Raw genomic sequence first — 18,776 nt, forward strand, 5'->3', positions numbered from 1 at the left:
TACAATGGGAAGGAACCGTGGGCAAGCTTTGGGTACGCCAAGGGATGCACTGGCCATAGACTGAGGGGCGATACACTAGTGATACAGGAAGGACACTGTGGACACACTGGATCCACATGGAAAATAAGCCAGGGATAGACTAAAGAAGCCATTCAGGGTAAATAAAAGATACACTGGGAACATGCTCAGGATAAACTGACCTCACTGTGTACAGTAGGTATAGAAGGACATATAAGGGAGCTCATGGGGACACAGTTTAGATGGACTAGGGGTACAACATGGACAAGCTTTGGATTGCTTGGGACCCACAAGTGATACACTGATGATACGATTTGGATAACCTGGGAACCCTATACTGCAAATACTTTGGGAATTCATAGCTGACACTTTGGGAATGCACGGCTCACACATAATTTGGATTCTCTGGGATCCAATGAGCCTATACTGGCACAGTCTTCGGACTACGCAGCTGCCATATTGAGAATGCACTAGTGGCGCACAATTTGTACACCGAGGAGACACAACAAGCCTATATTGGGAATACCCTGGGAATACACAGCTGACATATTTGGAATGCACTGTTGACATACGATTTGGATAATATTGGGACCCAATGAACCTGTATTGTGAATACCTTGGTAAGACACAGCTGACACATTGGAAATGCTCTACTGACTCATGATTTGAATATTCTTGGGATCCAAAGAGCCTATATTGCTAATTAACAAGTTAATTACCTTCAGTAACGCCTTACCTGGTAGAGACTATCTGGCCGAAGATTCCTCAGAATATTCCCCTGGCGACAGACTGGATCCAGAAAATCTTGTGCAGTACCACTGCGCGAATGAAGGTGGTGCTGATTGGCTCCACGTTGACATTGTAGGCGTTGTCTGCACCGGATATTACGTGCTACATGCACCATTGCCTATATAGGCGCCACCCCAGCTCGCTGACATCAGTTTGTTTTTGTTACTATTTCTGCGCCAGAAGCACAGAGGCACATCAGAAGGCTGATCCACCAGTATGCAGATACTAAGGGCCTACAAGAAACTTTTTGGCCAGAAGAACTGATTCGCAGAACTGGGAGGATCGCTGAGGATTCTGCAGTTAGATAGAGTCTCTACCAGGTAAGTTGTTACCAAAGGTAAGTAAGTTGTTCATCTGATACAGATTTCTAGCGGGAAACATCGATTACAACTAGGCATTACATCGTAGTGCTTTTACAACGCAGTCAGTACCATGACTGTGATGTTACCAAAAGTTCCATTACAACACAACTCATTACAACTACTTGCTTCAGGGAATGAGGTGTTGGATTTTAGGTCCAACACCTTCCCTACTGATACACTGACTGGAGTTGGAATAGTAATCTAAACTATTCCAAAGTCCAGCACTTCCCTAAAGCAAGTTGGCGTAATGACTTGCATTGTAATGGAACTCGCGGTGACGACACAGTCGTGGTACTGACTGCATTGTTAAGCCACGCGTAGTTTTGCCATGCGTGATAATAGATGCTATGCCTTCTAGCTGTAGATTCCTTACCTTAGAATACATACTAAAGCAATACCTACCAGGTGGTGGGTATGTGAATTGGTTTGGACCAAAAAGTCCTGGAAGACCAAACGGGCAAAGTGCCCATCGTGACGGACGTGTCAAGGCAGTAGTGTTTAATAAACGTGTGCAGGGAGGGCCACGTAGCAGCCTGACTGATGTCCAGAACGGGAACCCCGTGAGCGAATGCAGTGGTTGCAGCTTTGACTCTGATAGAATGAGCCGGTATGCTTTCAGGAGACTGCTTCTTGGCGTGTGCATAGCAGATCTTAATGCAGGGAACAATATATCTGGAGATGGTATGTTTCTGAACTGCTTTACCCTTCTTCGCTCAAGTTAACCCCACAAAGAGCTGATTGTTCACCTGGAGTTTTCTGGCATGATCAATGTAGAACCAAAATACTCTTTTTGGGTAAAAGCGATGGATTCTCTCTTAGTCCTTGGAGGAGTAAGATAGAACAAAGAAGGTTGGCAGTGTGATGCTCTGGCTGATGTGAGGTGTCACCATCTTTGGGAGAAAAGGGGCATGGATTCGGAGAGTAATCTTGTCAGGCAAGAAGTTGGTGTAAGGAGCCTCCAGCTCGCTGACCCTCCTGGTCGATGTAGTAGCCACCAAGAAGACTGTCTTGATCATCTGAGGTCTTAGACGGCAGCTATGCATGGGTCAAATGGCGAACACATTAAGAAGGATAAAACCAAATTAAGGTCCCACTGGGCCATAACAAATGGTTTGGGGGAAACATATGTTGAAGCCCTTCAGGAAAAGAGTCACAACATATGACTTGAACAAGAAGGGCTGATCTGGCAACTGCAAAAAATCGAGATGCCTGAAAGATCCTTTTAGGAAAGCACAGGGCCCTTGAGTGGGCACAGGTCGAGTATAGGACAGAGGCCTCTATACTTCTTTGGCACCAGGAAGTAGTTGGAATTGCACCCACAGCCTACTATTGATGTTGGCACCCTCTTGATGGCTCCTTTAGCCAAAACAGCCTGCACTTCCTGAAATAGCAGGGAGCAATGGTCCTCCATCAGCCAATCTAAGGACGGTGACATGGGCATAACACCACAGAACAATTTGGAGCACTACCTTGTTAAAAGCTATGGCTTGCCGTTAGGCAAATGGTGCCTGTTCCTATTGCCAAACGGTTGCTTGTGATGTTGCGAGGGCATATTAAAGAGGTCTGGAGGCTGCGTGTGGGGGGTGATGGACTAGGAAGACCTCTGACCTTGGGTCCCATGAGTCTTGTGGGAGCCATGTCTGTGGCCACAAAACGACTGGGGAGCCTGTGGTCTCTGGGTGCAAATGGACACCGCTGGTAGCCTGTACTGTAGCGTAGCCACAGAAAGAGCAGAAGGCAGAGCGATGCTGGCCTGGGGCCATGTTTAGTCCCAACAACCCAGTGATGCCCTAAATTCTTTGGAAAAACAAGAGTTGATAGACAGAATGCAGAACAATGTCTTACATTCACCCCAGAGCTTTGGGTTTACCTTAATGTCTTACGCTGATGACACCCAAATTGTGGTGACATTATTACCAGAGGACATACAGGAAACTGCGATAAGGCTGCAGGATTGTATGAAAGCTGTGGGAGTCTGGATGGCCCAGAATAGTTTGAAGCTTAATTCCGGTAAAACGGAGGTAGTGCTTTTTGGAAACAACCCCACTTTCTGGACCCCTAGTTGCTGGCCAGAAGAGATGGGATCACTACCCACGCCAATTAAGAAGGTCAAGAATTTAGGGGTCTTGATTGACGATAAACTGAGTTTTAGGGACCAAGTTAACCATGTTGCCTCCTCCACTTCCGTCATCCTTAAATCCTGCAAAAAAATAATGCCCCTTCTGCCGAAGGGAGCACAACAAACTGTAGTCTCGGCCCTTATAATGTCTAGACTAGACTATTGTAATAGTCTATATCTTACGATCCACAAAGGGTCAATGAACAAACTACAGATGCTGCAGAATGCTGCAGCCAGACTTATAACAGCTACACCTAAATACAAGTCTATCTCAGCTAAAATAAAACAACTTCACTGGCTCACCGTCAGTAAACGTACTCAATTTAAGTCCCTATGTTTAGTCTTTAAAGCCCTTCATGGTATCGGACCAGACTTTCTAAAAGGTCATTTTAACTGGTATCTGCCAAAGAGAGCATTACGGTCAGCCGACCGAAAATTCATTAACGTCCCTCGGGTAAAAAAAGCCAACTGGGGCGGCAGGAGCTTTCCGGTCAATGCGACTAAGTCATGGAATGCTCTACTATTAACCCTTAGAAACATACCAAACCTTTTGTCTTTTAGAAAGGCGTTAAAAACATGGCTTTTCTCTAACTAATTAGATGTCTCTGCTCTCACCCTTCCAGCTCACAGTAGGTCTTCTCATAGCGCCAGGACGCCTTCGGGTATCAGTTTGCGCTCTATAAGCATAACTAACATTAACATTAACAGTACAGAGATCTGGGCCTAAATCCATAGTTTTTTTGCTCACCATGCCGTTCCAGTTTGAACACAGCCATATGCAAATCAGTCTTGACCCTGTGCCTCATGGGAACAGTCCAGCCCGAACTGCCAAGCCAGGTCCTCCCTGGACTGGAAACAAGCATCCTAGGACCGGTTTCGGGGTTTCACTCCTCTTCAGCCAGGGTAGCTTGATTCCAGTGGCATGGAGAGCACAGGACCCACGTCTGGGCATACCTGTCCCACTCGGGGTGAAAAAAACAACAGTTGATGGACAGAATGCAGAACAATGTCTTACATTCACCCCAGAATGATGATGGATGAAACCCAGATCAGTTGACTGGGGGTGAGTGCTTGCAATGTTCAACACTCCCTCCATCGTCCCCTTTGGTTTTGCTTTGTTCGCCCTAAGTTGGTAGGGTATGCCCAAACGTGGGTCCCTTGCTCACTTTGCCACTGGATTCAAGCTAGCCTGGCTGATAACGGCTGATTAGCCAGAAACCGGTCCCAGGATTCTTGTTTCCGGTCCAGGGAAGATATGGCTTGGCAGTTCGGGCTGGACTGTTCCCATGAGGCACAGGGTCAGACTGATTTGCATATGGCCATGTCTGCACTGGGGTGGCGGAGTGAGCTAAATAATGATGATGGATTAAACCCAGATCAGTTGACTGGGGGTGAGTGCTTGCAATGTTCAACACTCCGCCCATCATCCCCTTTGGTTTTGCTAAATTCTTTGGAGCACTGAATCTGCCTTATCGCCGAACAGGCGAGTGCTGCTGAAGGGCATGTCCATAAGAAATCCCCTAAGAAACCAGTTGACCTGTCAGGCCTGGCAACAAAGTAATCACTCTACCTCGTGAGTCTGTACTGTCCAGTCCGCTGCATAACTGTGCAGCGTCCCTGCCATCGGCAATAGCTTGGGGCAGATTGGTTTGGGCCTTCTCCGAGACCATGGGCAGCACTTGCATAGTGTGGCCCATACTGTGTGGGTACACCAGCCCAAGAGGAACACAGTGTTCACCTACCGCAGTGCAAACTGGTGAAAGAGAAAATCCTCTTGCCAAAGGTGTCCAGCATCTTGGATTTCCTATCCGGTGGTGTGGTAGGGAGCAAGCCTGGATTAAACTTGGATGTGGAGGCCTGAAGGACCGGGCTCTCTGGGGTGGAGTACTGGGTTAGGGAAGCTGGATCCTCAGGAGGGGGCCTTTGGCGATGGGCAATCGTCCTGTGCACAGGAGGGGGCCTGTGCAGGGCTTGGCCCAGGCTCGAGCAGGACAACAGTGAGGGCTTCATTAAAGTGGAGGAGAGGTTCTTGTGGGACACCTTGGGTTCAACCACCTGTCATCGGTCTAGACCTTCACTGAGGGTAGTATAAGGTCCAGGACCTCTGCCACTCTCGACACCACCATGGCATAGGAAGAACCTTCCTTCGTAGGCACACAAGGAGGAGGGACCAGCCCAGTGTCTGGTGATGAGTCCAGACCACTGGCATCCATTATCCTCTGCAAACGTTCTTCAAGGAAGTCAGGATAACCATAAGGATCGTCAGATCCACCCCAAGCATATTTCTCACAAGGCCTGTCAAACAATGGAGGCACTGCCTCAAATCCGGAAGGTCTTGGTCCGGTCAGTGCCAGAGTCAGAGTCGGATGAGATTGATCCGTCTCAGTGTCTGAGTAGGGAATGTCTATTGGGTTGGTTCTGAGAAGGGAGTTGACAGTCCCGGGAATGATGCCACTGGACCGAAATTCGGCGAAGGTCGTGGGTTCACAACCAGAGTCGGTTTGGATCCAGGGACAGATCCAAGGGCCCAACTAGTGCCGAGGGTGAATCCGCCGGCAGAAATCCATTCGGGGCACTGTCTGAACCCATGGGGCCCGAATGCGCTGCAGAGAACTCAGGAAGATTCGGAGCGGACCCAGACTCAGATTCTGCAGAGGAAATGTGGGAGCAAGGCCTAGACTTGTGAAATCGTTTCCGTGCCTCATCCGATGAGTTAGACAGGAGCGGTAAAGTCAAAGAACGCTTCTTCACCTTCTTCTGTTTGTGGGACTTACCCGATGAATATTTTGACCTTCCCATCCACCAACCAGAATGATTTAGAGAGCGAGCCTGGGACCTTCCACGCGACCGGAATCTGGAGAAGTGTGGAGTTGTTCAGTTTAGAGCGACCAGGAGTTTCAACACCCAATCCCGGACTGATTTGGGGTTCAGGGCAGTCAGGTCAGGCTTTAGAGTCATGGTCCAGCTCCAGGAACTACAAGCAAACCAGGTGGGGTCTACCACAGACATCTGCCTGTGACAGGCTCAACAGGGTTTGAAACCCACAGGTTTGTGAGGGGACCTACCCAAGGCACACTCAGAGCGAATGCTTGAAAAAGGTTCGACAAAAAGTCAGAAAAGGTAGTCAAAAAATGACTAGACACCCTCTAAAACATAACTCCATTTATACGACAAACATTAAGAAGAACTGGCTGAAACCCTGCAATGCCCTCCATTCAGAATTCTGTAGGGTCAACAGTAGATTTCGCTGGCCATAAACTTCCACTGCAGCTCACTGGTGAATGTTAGAGACCAGTGTGAATTTTGAATCCTATGCCACCTTTACTTTTTTGTATTTTGGCCTGTGATGGGCATGGTAGTTGGGTGTGTATCGTAGTTTTAAAAGGTATAGTGGCACATCCTCTATTTCTTCTGGTCAACCCCATTTGAATTATTCCTCTGTCACTCTCATTTCTATTCATATAGAATGTCTCAAAAGAGGGAAACATTTTTTATTGATTATTTATGTTTTAACTTCCGGTAGATTTCCCAATTAATAACTATTTTTATCTCTAATTTTACACTTTTTAAAATAATTTTCCAACAGAGGATTTCTTCTCTTTTGTTAACTGCTTTTAACTCCTGACACAGGAAGTGCCACCAGATGAGAGGAAATGCAATTTGTCCATTCATTACAGTAACAAGTAGAAAGGCCATTGTGTTGGGGAAAGGCACCAAAAATGCAACATTTTACTTTGAAAGCTTTATTTTTAGATCTGCAGACAGTGCTTCTTGTCCTCCTGTGATATCACTGCCTGTTTCAAAGACTGTAGGAAGTTTACAAAATGGAGAACTAAAAGTCGCCTTTTTAGGTCGAGCCTAGAGCAGCGCATGCGCAGCATGCTCGACTTTTAGTAAGGGGGTTTTCAAAGTGCAACCACTGGCCTCAAGCTTGCGTGCACGTGCACGCGCGCAGCCGCCATGTGGGTTTCTGTCAAGGCTCATTAAGCCTTGCATGTCTCTCTCCGCCTTGCAATTCCCTCCCCCTCCCTCACCAGAGCGCGTCTTGAAAGACAACACTGTGTCCATTTCCTACACTTTCAATTTGAGCAGACAGGTAACAAGTTAAAGCAGATGGCACGATGTCGAATAGCGTCCAGCGTTTGTGCATCAAAGAAATCATGGGGTCTTGCTTTGAGTTGTAATGTAGCAGCAGAATATGGAGATGTTCCCAGCGCTGCCGGTAATGTGTGTTTCCTTTTATTCTTTAACTCTCTTCTTTTATTCATAGATGCTTTGGAAGGGGATTCTTCTTTAGCTTTTGGTTGACTTGAAACCTTTGAGGAATTCTGTTGACTGAAGTGAGTTGGTACATGTCGTACTAATCCCCCTTGAAAGGCAAAACTTGCATTGCAACCTCCAACCACACACTTGAATGGCTTATCCCCGCTATGGGTCAGCATATGCCTCTGTAACCAGCTTTGACTCGTTGAAGGTGTGTTGTATACTTTGCACCCTTTCCACAAACAAACAAAAACCCCTCCTCGCTGTCCATCCACATGTATTGAACTAATGAGATCTGCAAGATCAGTGCTGGAGTTGAAGCAGATCTGGCACAGGTCCCAGCAGCATTTGTATGATATGTTTTTTGATGCCGAAGTTATGCTTCCTTGGCCATTCATCATACATCATTGCTGGAGTTGAACGGCCACTGGAAATGGTGCTCGTGCGCGTGCTCCTCGCTCTGCCTCTGTTTTGCTTGCGCTTCCACTCCCTCCCCCTCCCTCACAACAGAGCGCGTCTTTTAACTTTCAGCCCGAACGGAGGTAGTGTGGTAATCTGCCTGGTTTCCCTCCCGGTATGATGGGGTCAAATCTGCCTGATCTTACTTTTTCGATGCGCAGTTTGCGTAAGACAGTACCTGCCAAACACCTACAGGAGGAAAAACCAACAGATTGCCATAATTAATTTGCACCCAAATCGATGCTTTCCACGCCATTGAAACGAGCACTGTGGGCCACCTTTCCATGTCAGTTTCAGTTATGCCCACAAAAGTTAACAAGGCTCTAGCTTCCAAATTTGTAAACTGGACCAACAGAGAAATGTTACTTTGCGGAATCCGAAGTCGACTACGGTAAACCACAGACCTCCTCCCAGGAAATTCGCAGCCACCCTTGTGCTCCCACTCTGCCTCGGATACATTAACCGCTCTACTTTCCTAATCTCCCTAAACACATGGCCCAAGGAATGCAGGGGCCCCGCAGCACTTCTGCGGCACTGAAAAGGCCTCGAGTACGTCCCTCCCTCCCTCTGCGAACTTAGTCTCCCTTGCCCCTTCATCCCAGCACAAACTCAGTCTCCCTCGCCCCTTTATCCCAGCGGGTCGCCCCCATTAGACAAGCATTGGCATAGCCAATATGTCTCGCCTTTGGGACCTTGTAAGTAAAAAAAAAAAACTGAAGTGTAAAACTTCACGTTTACATTTACTGCATCCTAAATACGAAGTAAATGTAAACGTGAAGTGTTATACTTACTTACAAGATAAATACATTTTTGGCCATGCTGAACTGTGATGCATGCTGAGAAACCCTTTCGTAAAATTCCCTCTGGCTTCCAAATTCACACAGGTGACGCAAAGAAATCCTTCCCTAGTTCAGATAGTGTGAGTGAAAAATAGAGAATAGTGAAAAAAAGTAAAAAGGTTCAATAAGTGAATGTTCGGACTGGTGTCTAACCCTGTTGATGTTTAATGTGTACTTTGAGCAATACATCATGAAAAATGAATGTGCATGATGTGGATATATTCACTTACTGATCCTTTTCAATTGTTTTAACTAGTCTCTATTTTTCTCTCACACAAGCTGCGCTGGTGAAGAATTTCTTTGCGTTGCTTGTTACTATATGTGTGGATTACATTGCATACAGCACGATTTTTCTATATGTCAACATGGCTACTATTCGTGCACTCAATGTGCTGAGGAGCACAACAGTAGTTTCAGGCTCGAAAACAGACCAGTTTATTACTAAAGTGAGCCTCTCGGGTTTTTGCATGCTCTATTATCACATATATTTTGCTGATTGCATTAACAAGCCAGAAGATTTTGCATTCCCTTCTGCTTTTCACATTTCGCAGTAGATGGGGATCGGCTCAGCAAGTGTACATGGCATTTCATGTTTCTGTATCAGAGGAACATACAAAACCAGCAGCTTGCGTGTGCTTTCTGAAGTGAGTAACTATTTACCATCCTGTCTACCAAAGAGAGCAGGCAAGTCCCTCCTCACTCTAATGACCACCACATATGAAAAAGGCATAACAAGTACGTGTGACTGGGATGAGGCAAGGCAGGGGGTCTGGTACTAAAGGGCCACTCCGAGGAAGGCCTCCGACGTCAGGTCACAAGACATAAAGATGCGGGGCTTTACATAACTATACATGAGATATTCTGAATTATTTAAGATGTGAATAGAATACAGAAATGGTTTAGTCTAGTTGGTTACGAATGTGTTATGAAATATTATAGGGGTGTATGTAGCACTCACCCTAATATACATTTTGATTGCTGAATTATTAATAATTATGGCAACAATGCTTACCCACATTATTTGTAGGAAAAGACCACCAAATAAACATTAGTTTATTGCAAAATGCCAATACCCGTGTGTGGGTCTGTATGTACTGAGTTCGTGATTCAGGCTCCATTTTCTCCTGCAGATGAGAGATATTCTGACTGGTTTGTCTGCTACCCCTTCCTACAAGAGAATAACTCTGGTAAAGGTGAGAGACACCTGCCAGGTTCCCATTTATCGGGAAAGGTCATAGTTCACTTTTGGGGCTTATTAAGTCTACCGGGTGTGACCACAATAATTTCAGGGAATACACCAAGATGGCAAATAGGGGCCGGCATCGACCACATCAGCTGGTAATGGCCAATGCTCTTTTTGGCCTTTAGCCCGGAAGGAAGAACATGCGTCAACTGGATGGAGGAGTTTCTCCCCGCTTAACCAACAGATACACCACCCCCGAAAGGAAGCAGAAGGGAGTCTGGAAAGACATCTTCAGGGGATCCCACTACCATAACCTTCTTGTCCAACTGGAAGAAATCAGACTTCATTTTGGTCAATGTTGTTATGTGACATTACAGCTTTTATTTCCCTGATCAACCAAGGGATGATGGGCATCGGAGAAAACACATAATTTACTTTCTAGTCACGGCTCAGCACAGAAGCTCCATTTAGAAAGATCTCCAGAGGGATAATCTCTTGAACAAAACAGATGGCATTTTGTTTTCTCTCCAGTGACAGCACTGGGATCCCTCATCACACAAACAGCAGGTTCACCACTCCTTGCCAGTCCTTCCACTTGTGTGATGCAATATTCATCTAGTTCATAATCATAATAATGACTTAGTCTTTATATACACACACACATATATATATATATGAAGCTACGGATATTACTATAATCCGATTTAACAGTGATAAAGTTACCACTGTAACCTTGAGATCCCTACAGATGTTAGTGGTGAGTGTTAATTCTCTAAATCGTCCTCTGGGGGTTAATTCGGTGTTTTGCCAACCTCTGCACAATTGCTTGCACACACCAATAAATTGTGAACGATGGCCCAAACCACATGCTGGCTACTTTTCTGCGAGGGTGGAAAGATCTCCTAGTATTTATTACCCATCAAAACTTGCACCAAACAATTGCGCAAGAAGTAAACCAGGACCAATCGAATATGTCTCAGCTCTAAGAGGAGACGCGACACGGAGTCTCTTGAGCTCTCCAAAGTCTGCTCTCAGACTAGCAACCATTTCAACCATCCCATCACTGTGTTAAGCATTGTCCGTAAATCTCTTGCATAAGAACGAGTTTCTGTACATGCTACTGTGGACAAGCTCCGGAGACTCAAACAGCACTGTCGAGGCTCTGGGCACAGAGGGTCCGGGGTTGGCGGGTGCATTGGTATAGCCAATAGGTCTCGCTTTTGGGACCTTATAAGTGTTTAGCTATGCAACAGTTGATGTTGTTGCACCAAGGATATTGTGCTGCATAACTAAATACTTATAAGGTCCCAAAAGCGAGACCTATTGGCTATGCTCGCTTGTCCTTCCAGACTTCGAATGAACATGCCACTTTGGATTGTTCTCGTAGTGACGTAGTTACCTTTCAGCGAGGTTTTCCTAATTGGCCAGTCTCTTTTGGCAAATTCGCAGTGGCCTTTCACAGTTTTTGTTCTGTCTCTCTTCAAACTGGCCCTGCCCACAAACTCCCAGAGTTATAAACCTCCCTCTAGTTGCTCTCCAATTTTTATATGTAACTTAAAGAAAATACGTTTAGAACAAAACATTTTGGAAAATGTGGACTCTGGAGTTCCAGGGTTCTTACAGGGTTGAGCCACAGTATCCTGGCTGATTCTGGGCCATAGACTACCACTACCCACACCGCTAGTTGGCGAATCATGTATGTTTGTTGATCTCCGTGAAACTTTTGCCATGTTAAAGTGCTCATGTCGATTGTTTGCATGAGGTACAAAAGATTGGTAGCTATTAAGTTATTTGTGTTTAGTTTAAAAGCTCCAAATTCATGTGTGAAAAAAGGTGCACTTCTAGATTCACAACACAGAATGCAATATATATATATTTTTTTTTCTCATCTCCCGCTTGACGAATCACCCTGAGACTTTCAGGATAGGAGCGGACCGGAGCTGGCCAAAAGTTTTGAAAATTTCGCGAAGATTCGTCAACCGGCGCCAAGGTTATTGGGAATAGAATGTTGCGGATTTCCTATGGAAAATAGATCCTAACTATAACTACCTACTGGTGACCGCCAGTAGGTAATATATATATATATATATCTCCCAAAGAGTGTCCTGTGCACGAAGACGCACTCCACCGCAGGTAATTCAACTGAATTATTGATTCAGGGGAACTGTCAAGTTTCATCTATTCTTTTTGGCCTTACGCGTTTCGGAGCCCCCTGGCCCCTCAATCATAGGCAGCTGATAACAAACGCAGTTCACTTCCAAAGAGCACTTTTATTTACAATGTACGCCCTCTGGTGGGTTAAACAGGTGCATTTTAATTTAATCAAAAGGATTCTGGTATCTGTAGTGCTACTTTGGGACAATCAAACCCTTCGGTGGATAAGTGCGAAGTTACAGTCATTTATTTTCATTCTTCCAGCCCTCCAGTGTGCCTCAGGACAGAACTTGCACAGTTTAATTTGCAACACACTGCAGTCTCGCATATAAAGCTAGAGAGGGCTGGAAGAATGAAAATAAGCCGAAGGGTTTGATTGTCAAAAGACAGGGATATAGAGGAAGTAGATGACAGTGAGACAAACAGCCGGATGATTAGTATATTTGGGCGTATCATAAAACAGTGGTGTGAAAGGTTAAGGGGAGACAATTAACCATCTGAGTGATGTTTACTTCATAGTCAAGTACTTTCAGAATTGAAACATTCCAATTCTAATTATTCGCAACAAAATCGTTGTTGTCACTTATTTATCGGATTAATCTTATCTGGATTAGCGAAGCCACTAGGTCTGTATTGTTTTAGGCATATGTTTGTTGTTCTGTCCATGTCTGGAAGCAATAAGGAAACTCTGTCCTTCTGCATGTACTACCATGCATCACTTCACCTTCACCATGCCCTCTCTATAACACATTCACAGACACACCCACTCTCGTTTCAGCTGTAAATACAGCAATGTGTGCTCCTCTGGCGGTGTCAGTATTTCAGCAGTTGTGCATCTCCTTCGCACAGTTTCGCATAAAGTGGTAATTACAACTGGCACATTTGGGACCTTTGCTCTAAGTGCTCTGCAGAGAGGCCAAGAACTGGATGAGCGTGTAGTTTAAACACCTTTATGACCCACTGACAGGCACTGTGAAAGGTCGCACAGCCTTCAGCATCAACTACAGAGCTCTCAGTCATGTCACTTCATGAAACCCTGAACTCACCCAGACACATTGATGTGACTATTCACAGTAAGAACTACAAGCAGGGCAAAAGTCAGGGTATACGTGGGTAGAAGGTGTCTACCCACTATTTCTACAGGGTAGACACCATCAACCCTGCAAAGAAGCTGGGCCCCAGTGAAATATACTGAACTTGTCCCATTGTAATTTTTAGACACTGGGGCACGTTCAGCAGTGTCTGCACGTTGTGTGCTTTCCATTCCCAGCAGCAACGTGCATGGGGCAAGGGGGGCGTTGTTAGTGTCAGCTCTAGCTGGGCCAACGATAAAGGCTCAAGTTAAAGGCGCATCAGGTCTCCTTTTGTTCCTGTATCCAGGTTGGGCGAGGTCTGGTACCTCACACTTAGATTCAAATGTAAGGTCTACAAAGATTCAAATGTAAGGTCTGGTACCTCACACATAGATTCAAATGTAAGGTCTGGTACCTCACACATAGATTCAAATGTAAGGTCTGGTACCTCACACATAGATTCAAATGTAAGGTCTGGTACCTCACACATAGATTCAAATGTAAGGTCTGGTACCTCACACTTAGATTCAAATGTAAGGTCTGGTACCTCACACTTAGGTTCAAATGTAAGGTATGGTACCTCACACTTAGATTCAAATGTAAGGTATGGTACCTCACACTTAGATTCAAATGTAAGGTCTGGTACCTCACACATAGATTCAAATGTAACAAAGTGGAAACAAAGGCACCCGGCTTATCATATCACTTTACAGGTACTTAAGAGAGGCATGCACTTGACTTTGTTCAGTCTCTGTATATAAGACATGTACATGCACTGTAAAAATGTAAGCTGTGTTGGCCTGTTCCAGTATTTACACAAATAAGAATTTAAATACCACTGTTTTGTTTCTTTATTTACAATAAATCATGTAAGTGTGTAAATCAGTATACAAGATGTGTTATATAAGACAGTGACGGTTACAAGGTGTAGGAGTCACACGTCCTTCACAGCTCACTGTGCTATATTAGAAGGATTGCAATTTATGAAGTGCAAGTAGCAAAAGGATATCTGTTGAAAGCAGTAACCCCACTTACCAATCTACATAAAATAATAATCTGTCATCTGCATGTTGCATGATGTGCTTAGCAGGTGACACATTCACTGTATATGCTACTTTGATTCAAAATTGGGACTAGACAAAACACAGATGTCTCCAGCAAATGCATTAACCTCCAGAGCTATCTTACCATTATCATTATTCCCTGAGATTAACTGAGCAGAGAAAGATCTCGGCAGCAGGTGTCTTAACCCCATAAGATATATTAAAATGCAGACTTTGCAACCAACTAAGCAGAACAGATCTACTGCAATGTTTCTCCTTGTTGCCATTTTCTTTGTGGCAAATAAAAAACAAAATGCAATAGCTGTGGCCCAGATTTTGCGTCGGAGTTGTGCCACTTTTTGGCACAACCCTGACACAAAATCTCATTTGTTAAATCTTGCAATGCGCTTCAATGTACTCATGCTAGACCTTCTGAACATATGTGTGTGGTTTTAATATCTGATGTCACTTCTTGTAAGGTCACTTCCTGTGATGCCCACATGAGATGTCATGTGCTGTGACGCCCGGCGCCATGATGTTACTTGCATACTGTCTAGCTTGGTTAGTCGCCCCACTTTTTTTTTTTTAGGACTTGTCCCCTGACTACAAATGTCATTATATGTTGCATGAAGCTAAAAGTACAGAAACATAAAAAAAAATTAAAAAGCCAATACTCGTAGGGAATGCTAGTTACCTTAAGCGTTTTTACAGCCATTGTTGAGAAAAACAGTATTTTTGACTCCAAAGTTAAGAATGTGAGTATAGAGCCTGGCAGAGAGCTGTTTTAAAGTCAGTATTTTGGGTAGACCATGCGTCTTGTTTGCAAAACACTCGTGTATACAGAAAAGGGATTGGAGTCCGTCCTTTGCTTACCACTTGCTGGTTGGCTCGGCACTCTTCTTTACAGATTCGTAATTCGTCAAGGCAGGCCTAACATCATTTCTGTTCCTCTCTGTGGAGCGGGGACCTAGCACTGATTGATTTAACTTAATCAGTGCCCAACCGATGCTCCCGGCGTGATTGAGGTACTATTTTATTCTTTTTAACTTTTAGTGCCCTAGAAAACAGAAGTCACGTGATCGGCAAGAACATGCCCAGCAGGGCAAACAAAATTGCAAAGATTTCTTTTCTATAGTTAACTTTCTTTTATTTTGCCAAGTCTACTTTTCTCACTTTGCACTCATATTTTCTTTTGTTTTTGATCGTGGGCGCTGTTCTCATAAAATGAGGGTTATGTTATTGAAAAGCGACATTGTTTCTTTCCTATGTGTAATTTCTGAAATGATGCTTTAACAAATAATTGTGCAGTACACCCCAATCCACTCCACTCCGCCACACTCAAATTTACGCCAATCCACTCCACCTCACCCCACCCCACACCAATCTGCCCCAGTCAGTCCAATCCACCCCACTCCAATCCAAACCACTTACTCCAATCGCCTCCAATCCTCCCAATTTACTCCACTCCGTCTCACACAAAAAATCTGCTCCACTTCAATCCAAAACAATCTGCCCCACTCCAATCTTCCACACTCCAATCTGCCCTATTCCAATTCAAAACAATCTGTCTGCTACAATGCAAAACAATCTGCCCCACTCCAATCTAAAAGAATCTGCCCCACTCCAATCCAAAACAGTCTGCCCCACTCCAATCAGCCCCACTCCAATCCAAAGCAATCTGCTCCACTCCAATCCATCCCACTTCAAACTGCCCCACTCCAATCCAAAACAATTTGCCGCCCTCTCAATCTGCCCCACTCCAATCTACCCCCCTCTGATCTGCCCCACTCCAATCCAAAACAGTCTGCCCACTCAAATTTGCCCCGCTCTAATCTAAAACAACCTGCCCACTCCAATCTGCCCCACTCCAATCAAAAAACCATCTGCCTAACTCTAATCTGCCCCATGCCAATCCGCTCCACTCCAATCTTCCCCACACCAATCCGCCCCACTCCAAACCAATCCACCCACTCCATCCCAATTCACCCCATCCAATCCACCACAGTCCATCCCACCTCACACCAAACCAATCCATCCCAATCCAATCTACCCCACTCCAATCGTATCCATCTCACCCTAATCCAATTCATGCCACTCCCTTCTCTATCCACCCCAGTCAATCCAATCCACCCCACTCCAATCCAAAATAATCTGCCCCACACCAATCTGCCCCACTTCCATACAAAATAATCTACCCCACTCCAATCCAAACCAATCCATTCCACTCCAATCCAAAACATTCTGCCCCACTCCAATCCAAAACAATCTGCCTCACTCCAATCTGTCCCACTCCAATCCAAAATAATCTGCCCCACTCCAATCCAAAACAGTGTAACCCACTTCAATCAGCCCCACACATATCCAAAACAATCTGCCTCACACCAATCCAAAACATCCAATCCACCCCACTCCGATCCAGCCCACCCCACACCAATACAATCCACTCCAATCTAATCAAATCCAATCTACCGCACTCCAATCCACGCCATACCATTGCCTCAGTCCTGGTGTACCATGACCACAGACTATCATTGGCGCTCTGTGCTTTTCAGCGCCATGTTTGGTTAAAATGCTTTACACATTGCCCTAAATTAAGCTTGTCTGCTCTGTGCCATAGTTACAGGGTGTAGAGCAGGTTAATTCAGTGACTTCAAGGGTTCCCACTGACAGGAATGTGATTATTCCTTGAGGTAGGGGGTCACCCACCCAAATTTATAACTCAATTTCTTACACAAATCATCTCACCCCACCTCGTTTTTTACGAATGCCCCACTACCCCAAATATATGCCCTCAAACAAGCATGCAGGTTTTTGGGTATGTTCCTTTGGCTGCAGATGAGGGGCACATGAGAGCATCTGATAACACTGCTGGCAAGGCGAGGCATGGCTGCAACTAGGGGAGGCTCAGGAGTGACTGTGCTGTACAAATCGCTCTGTATACAACACAGCAGTTTCCTTTTGAAGGCAATTATTTTCCCACAAGTGATGTGACGTCACTGAGCGATGGGCCAGCGGTAATGAGAATGCCCAACATTCACTCCTGTGCACAGCTATCTAAAATTGGAGTTCAAATGTAGCCCGCTGGAAAATAGCAGCACATTTTAATGAAAGAGGAGGGTGCTGCTGTTTACCAGGGGCCGCATGAAATTATTAGGCAGACTGCAAGCGGACCGTGCTGCGTGTACCAGTGATCCTTACTATGGTGGGCAGAAGCAAAAAGTCAATGACAGTTCAGTAAACTAATGAATGCACAGGGCTGACCCAACGCTCTTCTATGGAAGTATGTATTATTTAGGTGCATGAGGATGGTGAGACAGCAAAATATGCCTCTAGGTCAGACTTATAAACTGAAAACTTAAAAACCAACAGATTTAAAATGACCCCTAGAATTCATCATCATCACAACTGAGATCATTGGAAGCTCTGCTCACCTCTAGACTTGCCCGTACACTACGTTCTGCCTCTACACCATGCCCGTATCCAGGCGGGCAACTAAGCCAAATTTCGGGGGGGGGGGCTGAAAAAGATTTGGGGGGGCTAAGTCTTCATGACATAGGCAGAGTGGCTGTAAGAAGGGTCGAAAACGCAACAAAAGCCTCATTAACGAGTAAATGGGGGGGGGGGGCTGAAGCCCGGTGAGCCCAATGGGTGTTGCGAGCCTGCCCGTATCCATGTCTCAATCTTGCCTACGGACCCTTTGCCTTTAATACATCAATTATCAGTGTACCCCAAATGGTACATCCAAAAAGTATTCAATCGTGGAACACTTCACCAACATTTTTATTAGAAGGCCGCAGCCAATACCCTCAAAAGTTCAGGTTGCTGAATACCAAGGCTGATAAGTCCTTTATTCCACCTCATGCCTCTTCTTCCATCAACATACACCTCCTTCCTCGTTATCTCACTCTTGTGGTTCTTTTTTTATCCCTGCTTTCTCTGTAGTCCCTGTTTTCCTGTCTTTCTCTTCCTCTGTTTTCTGCCCCTCTCTCTCTCTCTGGCTCCAGGGTAAAAGCCTATATTGAAAACTAAGCCATAGTCTCTAAAGATGAGTCACAGTGCGAACAACCTGCACTTACTGGCCCATGCGAAGCACAGGCCCCTGCCCTAAGCGCAGTCACCCATCCTATGCCACGGGCGCCCTTACCAAGGAAAGCGTCAGCTTGCTTCCAGCACTGCGTAGGTTCTTCTCCATCTGGCTGGTCTGAATGTCTTCCCACCGGATCCGCCACAGTTCAGCCGCCAACTCCTTCTCAAGGCGCAACTTTCTGGGTGACAAGAAAAACAAGAGCGGATCGACTTCAGCAGCAGAAATAGTGACAATAAAATAAGTATTTATGCTGTCATTGATGACAATTAAAAAATGTTTAAACAAAACACATCCATTCCAATGGAAACATCTGAATGACGCCAAAGTACATGATACAAAATACTTGATAGAGAAGACTTGTGCATCTGAAAGAATTATTGGTGCACC

The 18,776-nt window shown here is 45.2% G+C and overlaps 1 protein-coding gene across 1 annotated transcript in view; it reads right to left on the reverse strand.

The window, feature by feature from the left end:
• NPR1 (natriuretic peptide receptor 1) overlaps nucleotides 1-18,776 on the reverse strand; it is a 735,215-nt gene that overhangs the window by 261,675 nt on the left and 454,764 nt on the right. The window contains exon 8 of the mRNA XM_085639850.1: nucleotides 18,447-18,567. Within this exon, the coding sequence (XP_085495976.1) occupies nucleotides 18,447-18,567 (121 nt within the window). The remainder of the gene's footprint in view (nucleotides 1-18,446; nucleotides 18,568-18,776) is intronic.

The sequence above is a fragment of the Triturus cristatus genome, chromosome 12 (assembly GCF_964204655.1).
Source record: "Triturus cristatus chromosome 12, aTriCri1.1, whole genome shotgun sequence".
NCBI lineage: Eukaryota > Metazoa > Chordata > Amphibia > Caudata > Salamandridae > Triturus > Triturus cristatus.